General features: G+C 42.3%; 1 protein-coding gene across 2 annotated transcripts in view; it reads right to left on the minus strand.

Moving 5' to 3' along the window:
• PHACTR1 (phosphatase and actin regulator 1) overlaps positions 1–24356 on the minus strand; it is a 305821-nt gene that overhangs the window by 108267 nt on the left and 173198 nt on the right. For both annotated transcript variants that reach the window (XM_010573211.1, XM_010573212.1), the window contains one exon: positions 16884–17048. In XM_010573211.1, coding sequence (XP_010571513.1) covers positions 16884–17048 — 165 coding nt within the window. The remainder of the gene's footprint in view (positions 1–16883; positions 17049–24356) is intronic.

A 24356-nucleotide genomic window follows, 5' to 3' on the forward strand; every position in this document is an offset into this window, starting at 1 on the left:
CTGTTCCTGCCATGGGTAAGGTCACCTTCCGCTGTCAATTCCTGCAGTGAACACAGTACCATTGACATCTGTCTGGGACATCTCTGGCAGGAAGAACTGGAGACCCAACTTGCATTGTGTTGAGGAAGCTGCCATCTGACTTAAGAATTTCCCATGATAAGGAGTATGGAAAACCAAACCCAAATCCTCCAGGGGTACACTTTGAGCAATCTCAAAGCAGACAGTATTGAAAGAATGGAAAACAGCCCAGGTTTTAGTAAAATACAGTGGACCACTGGCTAGAGAGGATATCCTAAGGCACGAAAATGATCTCAGGCAGATGGCAAGAAGACACAGGTCAGTGTGCTCACGTCAGCCCAGGATTGGTTCCAATTTTTTAAAATCTTGTCGACTGCTTGATTTATATTTCCTAACCTAATACTTAGTGAAATTTAATTAAAGTGGTGTTTGGATTTAAGCATTCCACCATAGTATTAGCTACCCACTCAGCACAGCACTGCTCTCAGAGACATACTGATTGTGGTTTACACAGCACTTGCTGCTTCTCCACAGAGGGCTGATTGGTCCCATGATGCTCATGCTCTTCCTGATTTCCAGCTGTTACATTTCATTAAGAGACAGCTGAAATTGCCTCAGTGGTTTCCTCATATCACTTTTCCACATAAGCAGTTGGTTTGATTACCATGGGGATGCCATGGAGTCAGGAACAGGATGAGAGGTGGCTCTTGAGACTCTCTTCCTACACAGAGGTAGTCCCACTTCAAAAGACTTTGGGAAACACTCACATGAGCAACTAACAAATGGAAATGACTAAAGATCTTCTGGAGACTAATGGGACCAATGCATTTTCATTACTCAAGCAATGTGAAAGAGGAAAAATTAAGCAAATGATGACCCAGAAATCAGCATTTTGTAAACAATTTCCCCTTTGTTATTCAACAACATAATTTTGTTCCACAGTTATCTTCTCTAATAAATGTGTGTGCATTTTTTTTGTGTTGTTCTTTCCTTGAGAGCATCACTTAAAATCATCTTCTCACTAACTGGAGTGCCCTAGATATGCAGCAGAAAGCCTCCTGCCTGCGCTACATTTTTACAGAGGGTCAGGCCTGTTGTCACTGAAGGTGATGAGATTTTACCACCGAGTTTAACAGACAAAAGTGCTCTACATCATCTGCTGCGGGGAGGCAATGTACCGAGGGACAGCACTCAAACGCATGTATAGCTTCTACAGAAAAAAGTAGGACATAAGCATATATACATAAAGGTTGTACAGAACTAGCAGGTGTTACATGAATAGAGAGACTCTACCCTGCTACAAATCAGCTATAATACAGATCTAGGGCTCCCGAATATTAGCCTTCTTTTTATTCAGCTTCTCTGCAGCACAAGAGACATCATCAGACCAGCAGCAGAAGTACTTCACTTAGCCCATACCTTGCCACACGTGCTTGGAATAGCTATCACTTTGTTCATCTTAACCTACAGGGAGTTTCAGACCAAGGATGCACACCAATTTATTCAGAATATTCATACCAGCACCATGTTTGCTCTAACACTGCTAAAAGAGAACTCTGCTCTTCTGGAAATACTGCTGGGTTTTATTAGATAGCGCAATCCTCAAAGTCCATCTCCTGTGTCTCTCATTTATCTGTGCAGTGAACTATGATTTGGCATATTTTCAATTAGCACAGAAGGGGAGCATCTCAGGTCTCTTCCCCTGTGGCTTTTCTATCCTGCATATTTGCAATGTTCACTTCTACGGTCTCCCCTTCTAGGGATGCAAGGAAAGAAAACTGACCAATGTAACTTGTATTGCAGTGCAGGTTATCAAGGGTGCTCAAATATACATAGTATTTCCTGTATGAAACCATGTTACCAAGACAACAGATACCACACACAAAAGCCACTCTCTCCCTCAGGGCACATAATTCCAGAGATAAATCCTGAAGATCCTGGTCAAATACAACTTATTTTTCTCAGTAGTCATTTTGATGATCAGGACCCCAGGAGAAAGATGTCATGACTACCCTGAAGAGCTCAGAGCCAGCTCTATTCAGCAAATGAACCACTGCCAGAAGACAAGGAAGAAATTGTAAAATTGCTGTATCTTCATTGGCAGCAGGGGCTCTGGTCCTCTGGAAACCGAGGTGCAGGTGTCAGCACATGGGATAGCCCATGGGATGCTGTCAATGGTTCCCGACTGATGGGAGGTAGTGGCGAGGGGCTGGGTCATGACCTTCTGCAAGAGAACTCACTCAGCTAACTCCCTCTCAACAGATGCAAGAATCCTAACTACAACGTCCTGACCAAAATCTGAATTAGCATTAAATCTGTTAATTCAGCGGCACCAATTCCAGTCCTAGCTGCATGAGTTCCGAAGGTGCAACACTATGAATGACACAGCTGAGGCTTGGCTTGATCTAAATGCGGTCACTCAAAGGAGGACAGCTGAGTTAAGCCAGTCTCACAACCCTTGCAGCAAAATCAGAAAATGGACTAATCTGCTAGACTAACAAATGAGGGGATTTTGATTGGTTTTGTCAGCTACTTGCAGTGCATTTTAGCCTGCAGGAATGTTGTCTGCACATTAGTGCCACAAATACCACAGCATTGCTGGCCTCTCATTTCAGCACAATGCCTTTGCAGATTCAGATGCAAAAAGTCAACATCAATATTTAGAGGTAGCCATTCCAAACTACAAGCTTTCTGGGGCGTAAACATCACATCTAAATAAAAGATGGTGTATGAACTTGGTTACTACAAGGGATGAGTACATGTGCTAGAGCTCCTGCATCAGTGCTGCCAACATGATAGAATGGCATCATGTTACAGAGATCAACAATGGATGCCTGACTGACTGTAGGGCCAGTTTAGATCCATCGCTAATTAAGAAGAGTAGCTGTCGCTGGTTTAGTTCTTTTAATTTATAAACCAATATACACAAATTTTCTGTAATCATCTTCACTTTTGCCCTGAACAGGGTTCTGTGAATTACCAAGACACATGCTGTACACTAGTGCATACGTACACCAAGAAGTACTGTAAGCACATGTAGTAGGGGCTCCCATCCTACCCCATCTCTGCAGAGAGACAGATGCAACATGGACCAGATCCTGGCAGAGGCTAGTGCATACCACAGTGAATTATCCCATTATGGTGGAAGGAAACCTTCCTCCATAGCATTGAGCTCCCCTTCTAGGATAAACTGAGGCCATTACAGCATACCCATTCCTGGCGATGGTGGTGGTCTAAGAGCAATTCATACATGAATTAATCCCACTCAGAGGAAAAAAGTAGCTGTAGGAAAAGCTGAATGAGATTACAGAGATGAAGAATTATAATTATCCTCTAGTTAATAAGTAAATAAAAGCCAGAAAAGATTTGTGGAGTCCTTCAATTATCAGATCATCATCAGAGAGCACATCATCTATGCAGTAGTAGGGCATTTACAACTGGCAGGGGTTATGGTGGGCATTCACCTGCCTTGTGAAAAACAACTAGATCAGTTATTTATTCTACAATCAAGAAACCCCTTGCCTTTGACATTGTTCATTCCAAGCTAATGAGGGCACCCATAGTATTTTCAATACTATTAATTCCAGGGCTGAATGAGACATGATCCAAAGAGTAAATACTGAGGTTTGTGACCTGCTAGGATCAAATACTGCAAAATGTCATATATTTGTAGATTTCAGAATCTTAGATCTTGACTGATTTTGTGCTCTTCCTCAGAGCTGTTGTAAAAGGATGCCAGGTGTGTTGCCACTGTTCCAAACTCATCACCACCCAGTCTAAAACCAGAACAGCCAAGGTATCGTTTCCTGTACCAGCCAGACAATGCCTGTTTTCTCCCATCCCTTCCTGCATATTTCTAGCAGCAGTAGTGGCTTTCTTATCTTTCTCTGCCCTAGCTGACAACTTCACTACCTATTTCCAGCTTCAGCCAACTTTGGTGGCAGGACAAAAGACCATAAATTTGTTATGTTTCTAAAGTTCAGAGAAACTGGGAGGCTAGTTAGAGAAAACTGATCCAAATTGCCATTCCCAGGCTCATGATTAAACAGAAAAAGATCCAGGAAGAAGGAACCCATACAGAATTGGGTTTCATAAGTTTTGTTGCTCATGGAATTATTGAGTTGTTTTTCCCCACAACTATAAACTAAAATCCTCCACAGGAGATGATATACAAGAAGCTGCTAGCTAGTGAGAAAAAACACCATGACTTAGGCATATCTAAACTTTATTTCAAATGCTATCTGACTATTTCACTCACAGCCAACTACATCTTTTTTTAACTGGTGTTTAATCTACCTATAGCATATTTTCTCATTAGATACGAAATTGGGAGGAATGCTACTATGACTGCTTAATACAGGCTTGATCCTATATCAATGAAAACCACAGAGAATCCAACGATCATTTTTATGGGGCTTTCGATCAGGTCCATGAAGCACACAGGCTATTAGAGATACATGTACAGTTTTGAAAATATAAGTGCCAGCACAGAAGTGTAAATGCAGTATTGATTCTTGACGATGGTGATAGAAAATTCATGGGCTTCAAAGTGTCTTGAGGCAGAGCTTAAATATAAAAGGCTGCAAGGGTGCATTTTGAATACACATGCACATCCTGGAAAAAATTTGGCCTGCACACACATTGCTTACTACTGCAAAGAGCTGAGCACCCACTGAGTCCCGTGGTCTTCTTTTGGGCACAAAGCACCTCAGAAGGGAGATGGTGCAGCTGGCAGAAGCTCTTCATTTCCTGTTCATATGAGCAAAGGCTTTTGCTATTCTGCAACTGCCTGCCAGGCACCCTGTGCCCAGTGAAGACAGGGGGAGAATTCAACAGCTTCAGCAGGAAGAAAATCAAACCCATTGTCAACCATTTTCAGCACAAATACATGTCATTGCCTTCAGGCAGAAGCATATCTGGGCACTCTTTGGACCTTCCTCAGAGTACTGCTTATCTATGCACATTCAGCTGTCAGTCCCATGCTACTTTTAACTAAGGAATTAATGAAGAGCACAAGGAGACCATGAGCTTCCTGCAAAACATAGGGAGGTGAGGGATTGGTGTTTTCAGACTCAAGAGGTAGCTAGTAGCAAACAAAAATTCCCTAATAACTTCTCTTTTAAAATAGGCAAATAATGCTGTTGGTTAAGTTGAGAACGCGTGATTCACTACAGCAAAAGGATGATTTTTACTGCCCGTTTTGATAAACAGAATTGTGATTGCCTGATTAACTTGGAGAGATGCATATAGAGCTCTGAAGATATAAAGGACCAAGAGTGTTAATTATCAAATTAAAACCTTTTTAAGAGGCACTAAGGTCTGTTCCTTCAAAAATCTACATCCACATATTCAGCTGCAAAATAAGAGACTGAGATACTCCATTTTTCAGCCTAGAAACATATATCTGCTACTCCAGCAAGAACAAAAGGAATAGCAAGTGATGTTCAGCATCATGGATCTATTCTGCCCCTACTTTTATCTAAAAGTGTAGGACATCCTGTAGTTAATGAACAACTCAGATGCAGTTAACAACAGATAGTATTATATCTTCAGCCTATACAAATAAACGGAAACCAAAATAAGTCTTATTTTTAACTACTCCCATCTTTATATAGGCACCATACTATGGAACTGAAACATTGCGCTGAAAATGTATTGGTATCAGTAAAGCAAATTATAAATATTCAGAAAATCTGTAAGTTTCTTCAAAATAGTGAGTTTAATTTCTAACAAGTATTTGAGATTTTTTTTTCCATGCTTTTGCTTTCCAAGACTTTCTTCTACAGTCACACGGGATTTTTAATAATCCTTTTTATTACTGGAATCCAAGATTCTCTCTGAATGACTTGACTTAGTGAGCTGGAGTTCTGAAGAAACCCTACAGACAGATTTACAAAAAAAAAAAAGAGGAAACCTAGTGAAATTGCAACTAAGTCCTGCAATACTTGGAGCGTAATAATCTATAGGCATCATTTTAACAAGACTGGTATGGATTAGCAGCAGAATTTGGAAGAGAGCACAACAGCTTCCTCTCTTCATTAAATGCTCTAATCACTACCTTGGACTTCTTTTGCCTAGTCGCTTGGGTCAGTCCAAGTAACCAGATGTAGCTCTCACTGAACAGAGCCTCTAGATCCTATCTCTTGTGGCAGCTCAGGTAGTTACCTGATTGACTCTCTCCTGCACACTAGCTACTGTGGCTACTTACATGGGTGCTCAGGAAAAGCAATCTGAATTAAGCAATTCAGGGATGATCACCTATGCCACATTGAACACTTGCGTGGACATTTTAATTCAGAACTGAATTGGCCTTAATGGATTATAATAAAATGAATGAGTTTATAAACTGAATAAACATCCACCCAAGGGTTTATGGTGATATAACTAATCTGTTTCATATTTATGGTTTAAATAATTCAAGTTACAATGTATAAACAAGCTATAGTATAAACAAGACTTAGACCAAGATTTCTAAGAAACTGTTCTTCATCAAGCTATCTTTGATTCCCAATTCATAATCTGATTTTCCTATTAAACCTCTGTACACAGGGCAATTCAGTTTCTCTTTCTAGCAACTATTTATTATTCCTCAATATATTAGCCCCAGCAGCCCTGGAAAGAGCTCATGAAGTTAATGGTTTTGTCTGGGTGACTGCCATCTGTGTTTCAGATCCCTGTGGACCTGGGATTCTCATCCCTGCTGTCAATACTCTATACATCTAGATGTATGTGCCTTTTTAATGCAGTTCACAGACATGGAAATAAAGGGCAACTACTGTGATTAAAAAATCCCATCAGATTAGAGTCATTGGGCTGCATGTTCACATTACTGTACCAATCTATTTCCCAATCACAACATGGGTCAGATGTCAATCAGGTCACTGACACAGTAGGGCTCACTCGAGGTATCGCCATGCTGGCCTCGGGGATTCCTGCTTCATTTCCCCTCCACGGGAAACACGGAGCGAGAGCAAAACAGTATTCTAGGAATAAGACTTCCTCAACACTGCTTCTAAGTGAAGACATCTAACAAATTTCCCTTTCAGAAACTACCCAGCAGCAGCCTCTGAAAGGCAGGGGAGGTTTTCCCCTCTGCTGTTCCAGGCACGAGAGGACCACACTCACCTCTGACCAAAGTGCAGGGGAACTGGCGGAGTCACTGAGCAGATTTCCCCCGCTGAAGCACCCAGCCTCTGCAGTGCCACTGATGAACCCTGCCAAGTCTCAAGACACGCACCTGCACAACGTAGATTACTGACTGATGACAAATTTACATGGCAATATTCAACGGCTGTTGCTTTGATGGAATAAAAAACATGACCCAGGGCACGAACTGCCTAAAAGCAGGATCCTGCGACCAGCCAGCATCCTGCCAGAAAGGACCTGCAGCTTTTTCAGGTCACTGGGATAACCTGGCACTACAGCTGCCCACTATTGCTCAGTCTTTGTTCTCATCACAGACCAGATGCCTCATGGCTCCATGTCACCGTGAAATGTTGCTATTTCCCCCGCATCTTTAAAAAGGGCAGTGAAAACCTGAAGAACAAAAGCCAACAGTCTGAGAAATACTAATTAATTTCTATGCTTCAAATGCAATCTAAAAATAAAAAGCAGCTTCAACGCATTTGTTGTTAAATGAAAGCATTCTAAAATAATCTGTAAGGACCCCGTCTGATGAAGACTGTACATTCATGAGTCACAGCAATAGCAGCTGAGGAATATACAACAATTTTTTACGCAAGAATGATCTTCTTCCAAACATGCTCGTTCTCTCTCCCCTCAACCAGATATTCCATTATTGCTGATTCGTTGGTGAAACACTTCTTAAAACATCTCCAACAAATGTCATTCTCTAATCCCTATACCATGCAGAAGCTTACGCTATTAACAGAATCTATTTTTCAATCCTCAAAATTTGCTGTAAAGTCTCTAATGGCTTAATTGTATTATTATATTATTTTAACAGGAATGCATTGTTATAGAATTACGTTGCAGTATTACAGTTTGGGCAGCCTCATATAATCTTCACAGCAGCTGGAAATGTAATTAGCATAAAAACCAAACAGCCTCATTAAACATCCCTTTCCTGTAAGAAGGGACACATTTAAGGGCCCTGTCTCACACATTCCATTAGAGCTGGCACAGGGCTAGAACAATCCCAAAACGTATTTTTCAGTCCAGCTAAGCAAAGTCCACTTCTTAAACCTGGAAATGTTCTGCAGCAGATCTCAGGAAGACACCGTGATGCTGCTCTGTAGTAGAATACATGCTTCCAGGGGAGTGATTATACACCCCATTTTTGAACCAGGAGCTTCCACTTGACAATTGAAGTATAAAAATAGACAACTGCTTTAACTGCCTTCTGTGTACAAATCAGATCTGCAACTTCCGAAGGCATTTGAATTCTGTTAATCTGCTTAACATGACAAATCTAAAAACACTGATAATTTATAATTCCAGCAATAAAGAAGCAAACCACCCACTGCTTTCCCTTGCTATGAAGTGCCTTCTGCCACCATAAGCTTTGGGCTGTTTATCTAATTGCACGGTTGAAAATGAGCACTGGCTTTAAAAATCTCTGTGGATCTTTGGTTCCAGAGCAGTAAGCAGATACACAGGCTAGTTTTGCTCCCTCTATAGAAAGGTAAATGGTCAAATTTTTTAAAAGTTGCCTAAGTTTTGCATGAATTCTGGTGCAACTTCTGGCCAGCTTCTCAGAAGACATTAAGAAAATGCTAGTGCGTGCAAAGAGAAGCTACGGGCAATCTGCATTGAGACCTAGAATTATTATTTTTTTTAATTTGAAAATTAAGAACACATCAAGTGTGCAAAAATAGAACTGAAAAATTATTTTAATTTTTTATTCAGGCCTTGAGCTCAAGCAATGTAATATTTCAGCAGACTTAAAACAAATGTTTTCCTGTCTTTTAGGTCATTTTATATTTGGAATTCAAATTTTTACCTATACTTGTTAATATCTAGTTCAAATTTGAAACAGAAATGTAAATTTGAATAAAAACTCTTCTAAGATTCATGTAGAAAATACTGAAATATAATATACTTACTTTCTGGAATTTCCTTCAGATAAAAATATTTGCTTAAGTCAATGTGCATTCGTAAACAGCCCAAGTTCCTGCAAAATGGCTTTTTCCTTCGAAGAATGACAGTTTGCACCTCCATCAAAAAAATATACAAAACAGTGAACAAAGCAGCACTTAGTAACTCTGAAACATGGTTGTATTGCTGGGTATTAACAAAACTGGAGCTCCTTTTTGTAAGTCTGGACTAAGTTTTACATCTCTCTTCTCCCAAAATCTTGGAAAAGATCAGTGATTTTCAGCAGCGTTAAGGCCCTATGAGCTGCTCCAGCACAGCAAAAATACCTGGCTGGGACCAGCGTTCATATTGCCTGCTCATTGTCTCACATCAAAAGGGCCATTGGGGGTTTTACACAGTCTTATTAACAAGACTTTGGGGTATTTCAGGCTTCAGGGTAACTTCAGACCCAGCTACACTGCAAGGGAGACCCTGCTGTCTTTCTCAGTGCTGATTCAGAATTACATTTCCAAGGTATCAGAATAAGGGGGTGAAGGAAGGAAAACCTTAATTACCTCAGTTCTCCATACCTAAACCTAGAGATAGTCTAGCCTGAAGTATAAGAGGAATTGTAATTGAAATATTAATACCTTTCACATGGGATCACAGCAGTTATTAAATAAAATTCAAGAGAACAGAATGGGACCATAAACTGTTTTAAGACACAGTTATTCTTGTTAGCCAACGATCCAAACAAAACCACTGCTTTCAAGGTACAGGCTGAAAATAGGACTTTTGCAGATAGATTTCAAGAACTTGGGTAAACCACCTAAAATCTCTCCCCCCTAGACCACCTCCCCAAAAGTGCAGACAGAGGTGAGGGCAGGCATGTCTGCAGGTTGCGCTTCTCCTTTGCTTCCCCAGGCAAAAGTCTCACCCAAATAGCACAACTAGTTTAACAGCCTGACAGTTTTACATGAGAAAACATGAGAGGCAATCACTGGCAAAGCAGAAGGGAGTAGGAAGGTTTAAGAGCAGCACTGGCAACACATTGTTGAATTTCTACCGATACGGATTGGAATATTCTAGAAAACAAAGTTCAAAATATTTACCTATTGTAGTTAGAAATAATTAGCAGTAGGAATAAAACGATCTGGGTATGGTTTATGAATAGCAGTTCCTCTAACTGCACAGATTTACCACGTTTTGTTTTCTTCTTGTTATTCATCAGAAACATTGAAAGTCCTTGCCTGTATGTGTTGCCAAATTTAAACAATTCCTCTCCTGACTGGGAGACTTAACTTATATAAACACATCAATATGTGAATTTTTATAGAGCACTGTTTAAAAAACTCTGGTTGGAAAAACTGAAGCACCGAGGCTTAGCAAGTGAAAAAAAATAGCATTTGAACATAAAATGAATAGCTGTTTTAATGCAGATTCTGGGAGTGGGTCAGCTAAAGGTTGCATGAGTGGATTTTGTTTTGGCATGCTTGATTTTCTTTAAGTGGCTTGAGTGGGGGTAAAAGTTAATGGAAGAGCATGTATACCCTCCCTAAAAAGCAACTGAAAAAACCCAGATGCTCCCTTTTGTGGCACTGTCTACACTATTGGGCTTTGATCTTTAGATCCAGCACACAGACCTCAGCTATTCCAGTTTAACAGAGTAGCTGCTACGAAGATTGTCACCCTCTTTACAGACAACTATTAAGAAAGTCCTAAGGCCTTTGGGCAGCAGATCAAGCCACGAACCTGCCCTGCAAATCCTAGTCCTGCAAGCCAACCTTTCCCAACCCAACTGATGATGCCTGGCTCACACCGATTTGCCTCTTGGCTCTTCTGACAGCCTGGTCCAATTTGTTCAGCCCCAGTCTTTATCCCTTCAAACTCCCCAGTCCTACACCTCGAGATGGGTACCTGAATACCAACCTCTACAATTTTACGCTAAGCAAACGAAGCTTTAAATGAAGCAGGAGCACGTCTTCCCTCTTCTCAGGAGGGCACCCCAAGCATGAGTCTAGGAAGCCCCTGTCACATCTTTCTTTGGCCACAGAACAGGACACGGCTTGCTAGCTCACCCACAGGTTTTGAGGATGGGAGCTGTGGCACCGGAGGATTGACCCATCCTCACTGCCCCGTGGAAGAAGTTGTAAGTACTTCTAGGAGGGGGATCTGGGACACGAATGAAGGGAGGTTTCAAAGTACCTAGGAGGAAAGGCTAAGTTCAACAGATTTCCTTTTCTCTCTTTAGTATTATCGATTGCCTCAGACAACCATCTACTTGGCAACAGAGCTGCTGTGGAGCTTTCTTCTGACACTGGACTTTCTCTGCTCATTGTACAGGGTGCCCAAACACTGCTGAATCCCTTGTCTCTCCTACTTACAGCTGAGTTTTCTCCACAGGTCGTCTTAATTTCTCACCATCTCCTGCTTTCCTCGACTCATTCCAACCAGTTTCTTCCAAGTACAAGCTACATGGTTCCTCCTCCCCTCTGCGTGAGCACTGCAACTCAGGGAGCAGGATGGGGGAAAATGGACACACCACTTCTTTAAAATGAAGGTCACCAGAAACGTGAAATGGCGAAACAAGACATTTTTCCCTATTCAGACTCGTGCAAGCAGCTGAAGTACTTTTTTCTGAAAGGTTGCAAGCAGTTGGCTCTTGATGAACATTACGGGTTTGTGTGGCAGGGTTTTGGTAGCGGGGGAGGGGCCGCAGGGGCAGCTCCTGTGAGAAGCTGCTGGAAGCTTCCCCCGCCCCAGGTCGGGCCCGCCCCCTCCAAGGCCAAGCCCATTATTTGTGACAGCGGTAGCACCTCTGGGAGAACAGAAGGGGAACCTGCAGTGAGGGGGGGGAGTGGGATGTGAGAGGAACCCCTCTGCAGACAGCAAGGTCAGCGAGGAAGGCAGGGAGGAGACGCCCACCTGCAGCCCGGGGAGAGAGGAGCCCACGCCGGAGCAGGGGGATGGATGCCCCCCAAGATGGCCGCCGCTCCCTGGGGAAGCCCGTGCTGGGGCAGTCTGTGACTGAAGGTCTGCACCCCGTGGAAGGGACCCACGCTGGAGCAGTTCGTGAAGAACTGCAGCCCGTGGGAAGGACCCACGTTGGAGAAGTTCATGGAGGACTGTCTCCCGTGGGAGGGACCCCACGGTGGAGCAGGGGACGAGTGAGGAGTCCTGCCCCTGAGGAGGAAGGAACAGCAGAGACAAGGGGTGGGGAGCTGACCGCAACCCCCATTCCCTGTCCCCCTGTGCCGCTGCAGGGGAGGAGGTAGATGAAATCAGGAGTGGAGTTGAGCTGGGAAGGAGGGAGGGGTGGGGGGAAGGTGTTCTAAGGTTTGGTTTTACTTTTCATTATCCTGTTTCAATTTGACTGGTAACAAATTAAATTGATTTTGGGTTTTCCCCAAATTGAGTCTGTCTTTTGGCTGTGACCATAACTGGTGAGTGATGCCTCCCTGTCCTTGTCTTGACCCACAAGCTTTTCATTATATTTTTTCCTCCTCATCCCACCAGAGCGGGGAGGAGTGAGCGAGTGGCCTCGTGGTGCCTTGTTGCTGGCTGGGCTTAAGCCACGACAATGAATACGGTGACAAAAAACTTCAATAATATTTCAAGTAAGCCCAGAACCTATCTTCCCTCAGGCTTCTTTATTTCAGAAGCACTTCCTTCTCCAAAACATCACCAGGAAATGACATTTCACCAGCACATGTACAACACTGCAATAAAACAGCAGCACATCCAGGAACTGTTTTCAAATTCACATCGAGGCGAGCAGAACAAGATCAAGGTATTAAAAACAATGACGAAGGTCTGGCTGAGGAGACAGACAGCTTTCTCTCTTGCTATCTGCTTTGCTGATTCCCAGAGAGCCCAGTGTGGCTTTAAAAACGCTGGAGCCATCCCAGCTGCATCCAGCCAAGGAAACACGCTCAGGCAAAGAACTGTTTCTTCCTAGCTTCTTCTGCCATAAGTGAGAGTGCTCCTTAACAGTTTTAAGAAACCACCCCATCAACTGATATAATCTTACCATTTAGAAGTTTGCCTGTGCTCCCAAAGCTAGAGTTGTCAGCTTTATCATACTGCTCATTGCCATGAGGGGCCCTCAGCCCTCCATGGCAATAAAGGTTTCCACATTTTCTGTGCAAGATGAAATTTTAGGTGAGTTAAAAAAAAATACACCACACTTTTGACTGTAGCAGGAACGACATTGTGTCCAAGTTAAATTTCCTTATCTAAGTCCCTATATATAAAACTTCACTGTCAGGAGTGTTTAATCTTGTATTGTGGGAGATTCAGCGTCCATCGAAAAACCTTCATTAGGACCTTCTGTGGTAAAATGATTTGCAATCCTGACACTGAAAAACACTCTGTGCTGGGAGGAGCTTCACTTCTGTCCAAGAGGAGGATTACTGTGAGAATTAACTTGTTTCTGGCCCTGCTGTGGTACACTGGTGTCCCTCACACAGTATAATCTCCCTTGCCATTTGCTCTGAGATTGAGCCTGTCCATAGACAGAACCCATCTGCCACTCATATCCTGAACAACCTCCTTAATACTCCACCTTCCAGCAGAAGAGGTCGCTCAAATCAAGCCCCACATGCGGGCTCATCTGGCACTTACCATCTGCAGCAACAGACCACCCCATAGCATGATTTTTTCTACCTGCTCTGGCTGCTCTACAAAATACCTAATGATGATGCTCACAGACAGACCAACTGCAAGGCAAAAGCATTAGATGTCTGCATCAAAACCCATGAGTTTCACCTTCATGACTAAGTCAGCACCAAGGCAATGTCAGACTTCGAACATTTCTGCATAGTTGCTACAGAGATATCAAAACCAACATAACCTATAAACATATAAAGTACATGAAACACGTGTCCTTTTAACCTTCTGCTTCTCAGTGGCAATACAATAATGAAGACGGAGGATGGGAGACTTGTGACGCTCAAACATCATGATGTAAGTATTGATGTGCTGAAAGGAACCATATACAATAAGCATAACGTTAAGGTCCTCCATCAATCAAATTGCAGATTTTCTATCTTATCTTATGCAATTACCAGGTGTCAGAAAGTAACTTTTCCTATTACCTAAAAGGTTATTTTGCCCACTGACCACTGAACTATATTTTAAAGCATTCACCTCTGAATAAATAATCAGAGCTTTTAGTCTGATAAAGATATGGATACAAAATGTTAGCACTTGGAAATCTCAAGAAGGCGGCAACCTTTCAACCTTAAATATCAGCCTGCCTCTCTCTTTCTTCCAGTCCTCTCCCAGAAAAAACTCCCATTAATTTCAAAGGAAGTTTCAACAGATAAGGTCATGTGTTTTGACCCTTACCACTTTTGACATTAAAAATAATTGAATCTATTGTTGCAGCAAATAAGAGCCTAATAAAATACTTGTATTAGTATTTATTTTTTGATAATTACTGATGTTCTATGCAGGTGGGAAAGCTTGGGTGCATGCCTGTAGGACACTAATGGGAATTTTCTTTTTCCAAGCTTCACATTTATCAGTGCACTAGAAGAAAATAAGCCTGTAATACGAAGTTTCATGCTGGCTCTCATTATGCCATCTCATAAGCTTGTCCTTTGATTTATTATAAAAATTAAATATATTTTCTCAGTGAGATCAGAGGTATTAGACGAGGTCATGGAAATGCTGGCAGAAAAATGCTAGTTTTCCACGTGTAAAATCTTTTGTATTATACATCCTAGGTTCAACCAATGCTGCTGAATTGCCGGGGGGGGTCTGGTAGGATCCTGGTGAGTTCCTGTTATCCAGGGTCAGGGGTAATGGAAACTGTGGGGTCCCCAGCTCTCATACAGTCCAGAAGTAAATCTCTCTCCCCCCACCTCCTGCAGGGTGCTCAGCAAATTTGACATCCTTGTCAATTTTGCTGCAGTTAGTAGCAGGGGAGCTGACAGGAATACCAATTTTGCAGAGCAGCTGCAGGATACTGTTAGCTTACTAGAAATGAAATCTTTTTTTTAAAAAAGGAAGGTTTTGGATTCAACTGAGATCAAACCCAGTACTGCAATCAACAAACATTCCTGCAACCTGGAGACACAGCTTTTAAAGACACTGAAGTCCCTCTTACTAGGGGAGGAGATATGCTAGCATGTCTGGTAAAGCTTCCTATTCCTCTGAGAAGAGGAAATACATTTTTTTACTCTGGTTTTAATCACTGTGTACTTTCCAAATGTTTTGGTAAATGGGGCAACTCTATGTAACACTTCTTGTAATGCCTAGAGCAGATTATACAGGCATATTCAAGCCAGCTTCAAACTAATCAGTCTAACCACAGCAGGATGCAGCTCAGCCGCAGCTCCTGGAGCTGGATAAACCATACAAATAAATACTAGGCAGGCTTTTGCAACCCGTGGTGTGTCCTGAACTGTTGTGGTTATCCTCTGATTTGTAACCAACTAACCCAGCATGCTGGAACTAACTTCAAAGTAGCTGTCACCACAGCGTCCACGTATCGGTAAGAGCTATACAGTTATCACGGAAATCCTGCTACACTGCACTATGCTTATGACTAATACAGAACATGAAAGACAAGCCTTTTGTTTTGCAGAAACATGTAATTTTTGGTGACAATAGCTTCTCAGCTGTCAAGTCAAAAAATACGATCGTCACTCAGAGTAATACAGCCATCTATTCCAGTTCATTAGTCTTTGCCTGACGAATCAGAGAGCAGCTTAAACAGCACAACATAAAGAGCACCTTCAGGTATGAACCCTGAAAACTCTTATTCTGCATTTAACCTTGTGCAAGAATTCACACTTAGCTAAATGAGACTTCTCAAACAATTATGGGCCATTTTCAGGAGTACAGGCTTTGGGGTGCCAGAAGGTACAGTCAAGTCCTGCCTGAAAGCTTCCACTGTGCAATAAACAGGTCAGAGAGCAACTGGGCTGTAACTCAAGTCTCTTCTGGCACTTAAAGGAGCAATATCCTCACTGCTTTCTTTCTAATTCTAGTGAGAACAATAAGAAATCAGAAGAAAATTCATGTTTTCTCACAGACGATCCAGGCTCAAGACTTGCAAAACCACATATACTAATTATTAGTCATCATGGAAGAACAAAGAAAATAAACCTTCTAAATAGATCACAGAGCTTGAAAACAAACATGCCAGGTACGAACTTCCACCACGTGCAACAAGGCCTGGATCTGGGATTCTTGCTCAGACCAATTTACAATATAAAAACACATTTTTGTAGTTTTCCATACTTATTTTTTAATTAAAAAGAGTCTTAAACCAGGAGTGTTCGACAGCTATGGCAGAAGGAGGGGTGTGGCAGGAAGAAAGATTTGTTTTTCTTGAAAACAAGTGACACATCTTTCCTGCCCAATGGAACAAATAATTTATGGTTATGCAAGTTATTCAATACAATGTCAACTTCTTTGTCATGTATTTTTCTCGCTCCTCTATTAGCACTTACAGCAGCTTGAATGTGGCTAAACCCTCCACTAGCATTGTCTTTTCATACTACCATTTCCTTTACCCATAGTCTGCTAAATCAATGTAACAAGATTTCTTCTGGGTTACCCTCTAGCTCTAGTGGCAGAACGTGAATATACAGCTTTGGCAAGCTGCTGCTTTAATTGTAGTGCACCCAACATATTTGGGATTTTTTAAAAGAAAAAGCTGGTAATGAAGTTAAAGATCTCTTAGAATCTGAGAAATCTCTCCAAGCTGAGCTTCAGCTACCTTAAAAACATGTATAAATTGGGGCTGCACTACAAATCTTTAGCCTTGTTGAGCAAACAGTTCCAGATTAACAAACCAACCCGATCACAACTATTACCTGCTGAAGTATGCTTAAATTTTTCACTCTTCTTCTTCCTCCATTTCCATGGTTTAAAAAGCCTTCCAAGAGTAGCAAACTTGCTTCTTCTTCTGATTGGAGGCGTGTGAGTCCCAGGTACTAAAGAATCTGAACGCATTGCAGCCAGTCTTTCCACTTCCTCAGCTGTAGTTTCAGCAAGAGAAAAAAAAAGGGGGGGGGGGGGAGTGAAATAAATGTTTTAATAAATTATCAGAGAACCACACAGATGGTCAAAATTTTCCATGGTTACAGAGAACAGTAAAAAGGGGAAAAAAAATGTAGTCATTATTTTAACATTATTTTCTGTCCTTTCAGTGCAATCCATAATCTACTTTAAAAATCAGTATTAACAATCAGATTCAATAGGAATATGGATTATTACAATAGCAAAGTTACAATCTTTAACAGATTGTTCTGCATTGCTCTAGACAGCTGGCAGTCCATCCACCAGCCATTCCTGGGAAAGCATAACAGAGACTGGGGAAGAGAAAGCTCCCCCAAAGTGATGCAATACTGCTAAAAGGAAAGATTGCAAGTCTTCTTTTGCAATGGAAAGAGACAGTTCCATGAACTAATATTTATCAAGAGCAAGGTCCCTGATAAATAATGACCCTCTGGTATCATTACCGTGTCCATTAAAACTGCCTGGGTTACAAAAGCGGCTGCAGTAGGAAATTCCTAGTGACAGAAAGGGTGCTAAAAATTCAGAAGGTTCCTTCCAGTCCCACCTTTTTGCCCACTCATTCCTTTCCAATTCTTATACTTAACTTTTAACACAGGGACTTGGCGAATTTTAATAGAGTCCACACTTAGGGCTCAATTCCCTAGGTGGTGGGGGTTACAGGTTTTCACTGAGCTTCTGTTGTTAAAAAAAATCAGCTTTCTACAACCTTTACATTGTAATACATCATGATAGGCTCGATACTTAAAAAAATTTGAAGAGTTGAAATTACCCTTCCTCCCTGATAACAGCAAGAGAAGTCTGGGGGTGGTCACTTGGCACAGTTACATTGCATGGTGTCATGTTGCGTCCCCCCCCCCCCCATTTTCTGATAGTTTTGAGAAATAACATCCCTATGATTAAAGGCACAGAGAGAGGTAAGCCAGGACCACAAAGGGAAACACTGAAAGGGGGAAGGTACCAGTAGGCCAGGAGAGAGGGTGTCTCCATGCCACAGCTCCATGCCAGGGCTGCAGTAAGCTCTCCCAGCCTTGGGCTGAAGCCTGCACTCTCCCTCCCTAAAAAAAAGCATCTGCGTAATTCAGTCAGCATACAGGAGGGGGTTTTGTGGGTTTTTTTAAAGTTGTTTTTTGTTGGGGTTTTTGTTTTGGTTTGTTTTTTAAGGGATACCATTTGCCAGGCTTGTGTTGTAATGCAACACTGCCAGTAAAGCTGATTTGAGTGGTTTGCACACACAGTCTGGATTCATAAAGAGAGGACACAGATTGTCACCTCGCCCTCTATGAAGACAGCAGCCCAGTGTTTCTATTTCACCTCTAGTACATTAAGCATTAACCTCAGCCATGAGCACGGGCTCAGGAACTTCAGCAAGAACGTCGCTGTGAAGGGATGAACACACCCACTCCACACTGACAGAATCACGAGAGATTTTGGCTGGCAAATTCTTATGAGTCTCAATGGAAATTTTTCCGAGGCTTTAAGTGTGCCAAATTTAGGTTGGTTTTCATGGGAACAGCCAGAGACTCATTTCTAACACAAAGGAGGCTTCATTATTGGAACTCCAAACTGAAATACTATTTGAACCCCTCAGGTTTGTGCAAGAAGGTTGGTTATTTTGTTATTGCTCTTTTGTTTGTTTTGAACATTGGCAACACAATCCTTTTTCCTGTAAAATATCACTGCCAGATACAGCTGCCTGTAACTTTCTGGAGAAAAAAAAAGCTAGCCCGCAAAATACAGAGTGGCCAACTGTTTCAGTGGAAATGGTTAAAAAAACCTATTCCTTGGGTTAATGGAGAGAAAGCCTGACATTTCTGAGAACATCTTCTTTCCATTTAAAGCAGAGGAAAAAAAGGTAATCCAGCCAAAGCATTTCATTCTGTTCCAGTTCTTTGTGCCCAACTGCCTAGAGAGACACCTTCTTATATCCAGAGAACCCATTACAAGACTCTGTCCTATGCAGGGGCTGGGACATGCTGCATTGAGGCTGGATATTGCCTGGTTATGCTGAACAAACCATGAGGGTAAAAAGAAGAGGAAATCAGAAATTTCCTTATACTTTGATTTCACTGGAACCTACTGGGCTTTGAAGACCAGCACAGGGTACAGACCACCTCCTTCTATATGCAGATCCAAAGGGACCATGCCTTTTCCCCCTCCTCCATTTTTAAGGTGCCTCTAGTTAAAACATGTAAGATCACAGTGTTCCACTGCTGTGATTTTTTTAGAGATGCTGCTAAAGTAATGGGCTGGTATTGTCTTTGCTGCCTTACTTGGAGGATACAGGGTGTAGAAGTGGCCCACTGAGCAAACTGCGAATGACACACAACTGCTGCTGAATTAGGCTTCCTGCTGCATAAACCCACAGCTGAAACATAATGAAATTCCTCTTGCTGCTCACCCTCTCTCCTCTTCCCCATCACTGAGCCAGCATTTCTGCTACCCAGGTCCCTTAGTTACTAAATCTCAGAACTGCAGCAACTTCTCTTTGAGAGCTGGTCCTAACTGGTACTGCTGAGGCCGTTCCCTGGAGAACTGACATCCCTTAAAGATTCTCTCCTTTCATAACATACATCCCCCCTGTCCCACACCAGCTGCGCTTTGACTGCCCCTGGGAAGCTTTTCCCGTTCACGGTAAATGAGTATGGATTCACAGTCAGGCAAAACTAACACCAGAGTCAAAAGGAATTTACCCAAAGGGTGGGTTCATTAAAAGCCAAACACAGCATCAAAACCATTTTCATATTTTGACTGCTCTTCCCTGAATTTCAGTATTGTCTCTCACACAGATCTGTGCCCTGGGAGTCCTGCTGTGCTCTCCATCAGCCATGAACATGGCCCTTCTCCTTCATCCTCTCCAAACACATATAGCTCCGAGCTAATGCAAGTAACAGCTCTTTTTCCCCTCTTGCTCCTATTTCTCAGAAGGACTACCTCTTTTTTTTCCATGAAAAATACCCTCAAGAGCACTGCTAATTCAAAGCATAATAATCACTGGCTAGGAATGAGGCACATTAGCATAAAGCCATGACAGTTTTAATACAGCAAGAATAAAAGCAGACCACGATGCGAGAAGTAAATGCCAGATTTCTGCACTCTTCTTTGCTGCTGCATCTTTCGCTCGAGTTGGCCGGGTTTCTCTGCCTTTTTGGCTCCTAATGACTATTGACTGGCTGTGGGCTGCGACACCCACTGCTGACAGCAGGCTCCGTAGGCTGGTTTCACACCCTTGCTGTTCCCAAAAAAGGTGGTACTTGCACAAATGGAAACCAACCCAGGCCTTGCACTTCCCCCCCCCCGCGCTTCAAAGAGGAAAGCAGTCCCAGCAGTCCCAGCTTGATCAGTCTGCTGAACTGGGAGAGGGAACTGCCACGTGCATTAGTGCCTGTAGTCACACTGCTGAGGTCTCATCTTGAGGCTGGTGCCACAAATGTGATGTTTATGGGTCACAGTTGCTGCGGATACTCGGTGCTTTTGGAAACTTGTTCTGACTTTTTTCCAGGGTCTGAGAGATCTTGCCGAGACACAGAGAGATGCTGGGATCTGCACTTATGTCAAGGGGGCGATGCACTCCCCTCCCACTTTCCACTGTCCGAGCTGTCATCCCAGAATAGCAAAGGGAAACTAAACCTGAGAGCTTTTCACAGGCTGTTTGGCTGTGAGACAGCTCTCAAGATTTTACTGTTGTCCTTAAGATATTTGAAGTTCATATAGACGGAAGGGCTTAAGCAAGACATGTGGTTTTAACGAGAAAAAGCACCACAAACCAAAATATTTTCAATCCAAGTGATGTAAAAGGAATTTTACAAACATGATTGAAATATACTACAAAGACTTAAAAACACTAGAAGGTCTAAAAGCTAATTTCTTCTCTTATCCCCCCCTTTTTTTTCATTTTGAAGCTAACCCTGGGTTTGGTGGTTTTTTTGGTTAAAGTCACTTTGAGGTTTGTGGGCTGTAATGTACTGCATGGACAACAGACATAGACAAAATCAGAAAGTCAAGGAAAAGCAATTCAAAAAGCAGTTCTGCAAAACAGTCAATTTACCAGTCTGAGAAAAAAAAAAAAAAGGCCAGGCCATCTCAGACCTGTTCTGTATGTTCTTATCAGTCTCCCACATCTTTCAGTAGGGTGTCGATTTCCAGAAGGTCCAGTAAGAGACAACATCGGGGTCACCTACTTTTTGGATTCGAGAAGCACAGCAGGCAGATCAAAGGCCCTCCCAAAGACAACATAACTTAAGTTTTCCTGGAGAATGACCACCAGTTTTGTCATTCCCATGTCTGTCTGGGAATCACGGCATCTATTAAGGTTGCTGATATATAATGTACCTAGCTTCCATTTTAGAAAAAAAAACCACTCTTACCGCATTTGGATACACAGAGCAATTTCATTGCTGAAGGCTGAAGCCCACCCATGCTATCCATGACCTTCAATATTACCTTCCTTACCGGTAATCACACTAGGTTTTCTCTCAGACCATTTCTTAACACTCGTTGTTCATAATCAGACATATGATTATCTTAAAAGGCAGTTTACTTCACAAAGTTAGATTTTAAGCCTTCCTAGGAAACACCAATGGCTACATTGTGCTTTCTGTTATATTTGCGCAAATCTGCAGTAACAGGCTGAAAATGATCTTGGCCCTAAAGATGCAATTAACTAAATGTGCCACTTTATTTAATGACAATAACTTTCCATAAATAAAAAAACCCAACAAAATACTTATTGCTAATCCACATCCAACCAGCCTTTATTCTGCAAATTAGTTTCCAACAAACTCCTGTTACAATGATTCTTTTGAGCTCTGCACCCTGAGTATCCTTCACTTCAGACTGCACAGACCTTATTCTAGCAGCTTTGTTCAATACGAGATGTAGACACACCATGTGTCTTTTGGAAATGACAGGAAACCTGAACAACTACTCTAATTGCTGAGCACTTATGTCTTCTCTTTACCTGAATGGGAACACTTTCAATTAAAAGAACACCTTGTTTTTCTTTCAGGAAAATGGTTCATTTTCTGCTCTTCTATTATCATCTGTTATTTTCCTTTAATTTCCCTTTGCACCTGGAATTAATTTTCATCAGCCCTGCCTTTACTATTTGAATTGCCCATTTAAACTTTTCCTAACTTCTCAAAGCTCTGTTTTCCAATGAAAGACAAGGCATGGCATGCAGCAGTCTAAACGCAGTCTTGCCAAACGAGGATGATTACCTCTTCAGTTGACAACAGCTCCCACTGGATGTATGCATTTGCAATGGCACTGACTGGGTTAGCATAGTGGGTTTATGAGCCATGAAGAGGCTGTCAGTAGCTTTCCTTTGCATGCTAAGCAGCACTCACATTTTCCAAACCCCTACCAATTCTTCCTGCTCCCCAGGTGTGTAGCACTTTGTATTGTGTCCGTAAACTGAATCTCTCACCCTTCACACTTGCCCTTTTCAGCACAGGCATCAGACTGTGGTACAGCTCCGGTCTTTGCTGCAACCTCTCTTTCTCAGTATATGTATTTCTAGTGTCAGTACAGAAGTGCAAAGAATAGCTTTGGAATTCCAATCCCTTTAGGACCCTGCTTTCGACTTCCCCACATTTTGACGTAAAACGTTAATTATTCATGCTGATTGCAATCTGAAAGCCATTTTTTAACCTCTGCAAACTATACTGCACTGCATGCATCACTCTAAAAATGTCCTTATTGATATGAAATCTCTCAAACACCAAATATTTTCTGTATTATAACATAGTACACAAGATTTTTACTTGCAACAAAAGCACTTTATCAGGTTATGTCATCAATAGCTATATAATCTCTTCCTATAAACCCTGCAATTATAGAAAATAAGGATTGTTATATTTCACCGATATCAGCTATTTTGTGCGTCTCTTATTGCTCTTATTACTCACTGGGTTTTCCAACTCTGAAGCATTTATTACATATAGATTTGAGGCTAAATCCAATAAACAGTACTGCAGCTCCTCCCTTCTGGGTGCCCAGATGCTGGAACAGAACACACAGGGTCTTGTCCTGGGCACAACATGCACTATGTGGAGACTCTGCAGCTCCAAAACGGGACTCAGAGAAGCCACCACAAGTGGAGCACAGCCAAAAGCCAAGAGAAAAACAGGGCCAGCAGAAGCAAACCAGATATCCTACTTTTCTTGGGGCTATAGAAGAAAGACAATTCCACAAGTACCAGGAATTGCTCTGGTAAGAAACTTCAGCTTGAAAGGAAGTGAAATTTTACCCTTCCTAAATAGCAAGCAGGGAGGAGATGCACAGTTTGTGCTTCTAAGAAAGCAAAGGAAGTAGGATGAGATGCAAGGACTTTTCTGTTAGAGCACTTACTGGGAGACAGGAGAATCACAGGGTCACTTTCAACCTCCTCTTGAGAAAGCTCAAGCCCACATCTCCCATTTTCCTTGGGAACACTACCACACTTCATACTATGATGCATGAGAGATCACTCCCCATCTATCCTACTAAAACTGTGTTAAAGAATTCAAGACCTACTGGGTCTGAAAGAAAGCATAAGTGGAAGCACAGCTCCTTATAGTTAGGGCGTTCATCTGTGTTCATCAGCACAACCAACCTTCTCCCAAGACTATTCCTGTGCTTTATCCTGGGATAATAACCCAAACCTCCTTCTGCTTCACTCATGGATTGAAAGAAACTGCTGGCCACAGCTGTGATTTGTTGAGCACCTGATCCTGTCCAGTTCTGCACAAAAGAGAATAAAGGGGAGTGAAGATACTGCCTCTCACTGTCCCTTTCATTTCTGGTAGGGGATCTTCTATCCAAGGCATGAGGGGAGAGATGAGAGAGGTGAGGTGCTGTCTCCTAGGTCCTCTCTCCAGAAAGCAGGAGAGGATGGATGGGTAGATGGAGCCCCATTAGCAGAGCTGGCCAGGCACCTGGTGAGAGGGATCCATGTTTCAGCCTATGAAGAACTGCCATAAAACACTCCTGTTCTGGTGTAAAAGGCAGCTACAAGCAGAATTTCCCATCTAGGGCGTCGCCTCTAAGGCATCCTCCTCATACTGCAATCACATCACCATACTAAAAACTCATCTGCTGAACAAACCTGGCCCTCCTAAGTTACCATTACAGAAACAGGCTCTTGGTAAGCCCCAGCCCATTGTGCGCAACCTGGAAGGGAGCAGCCTCTAAGGGCAAACGTGTTGGGAGCCGGGTGAGCCCATATTCAACCCATTCAGCTTCTGAGACTGAAAACAAACCGTCAATAAGATGGAGTTGACCTGCCTACT

Source organism: Haliaeetus leucocephalus, unplaced genomic scaffold, assembly GCF_000737465.1.
Source record: "Haliaeetus leucocephalus isolate CR32 unplaced genomic scaffold, Haliaeetus_leucocephalus-4.0 Scaffold373, whole genome shotgun sequence".
Lineage (NCBI taxonomy): Eukaryota > Metazoa > Chordata > Aves > Accipitriformes > Accipitridae > Haliaeetus > Haliaeetus leucocephalus.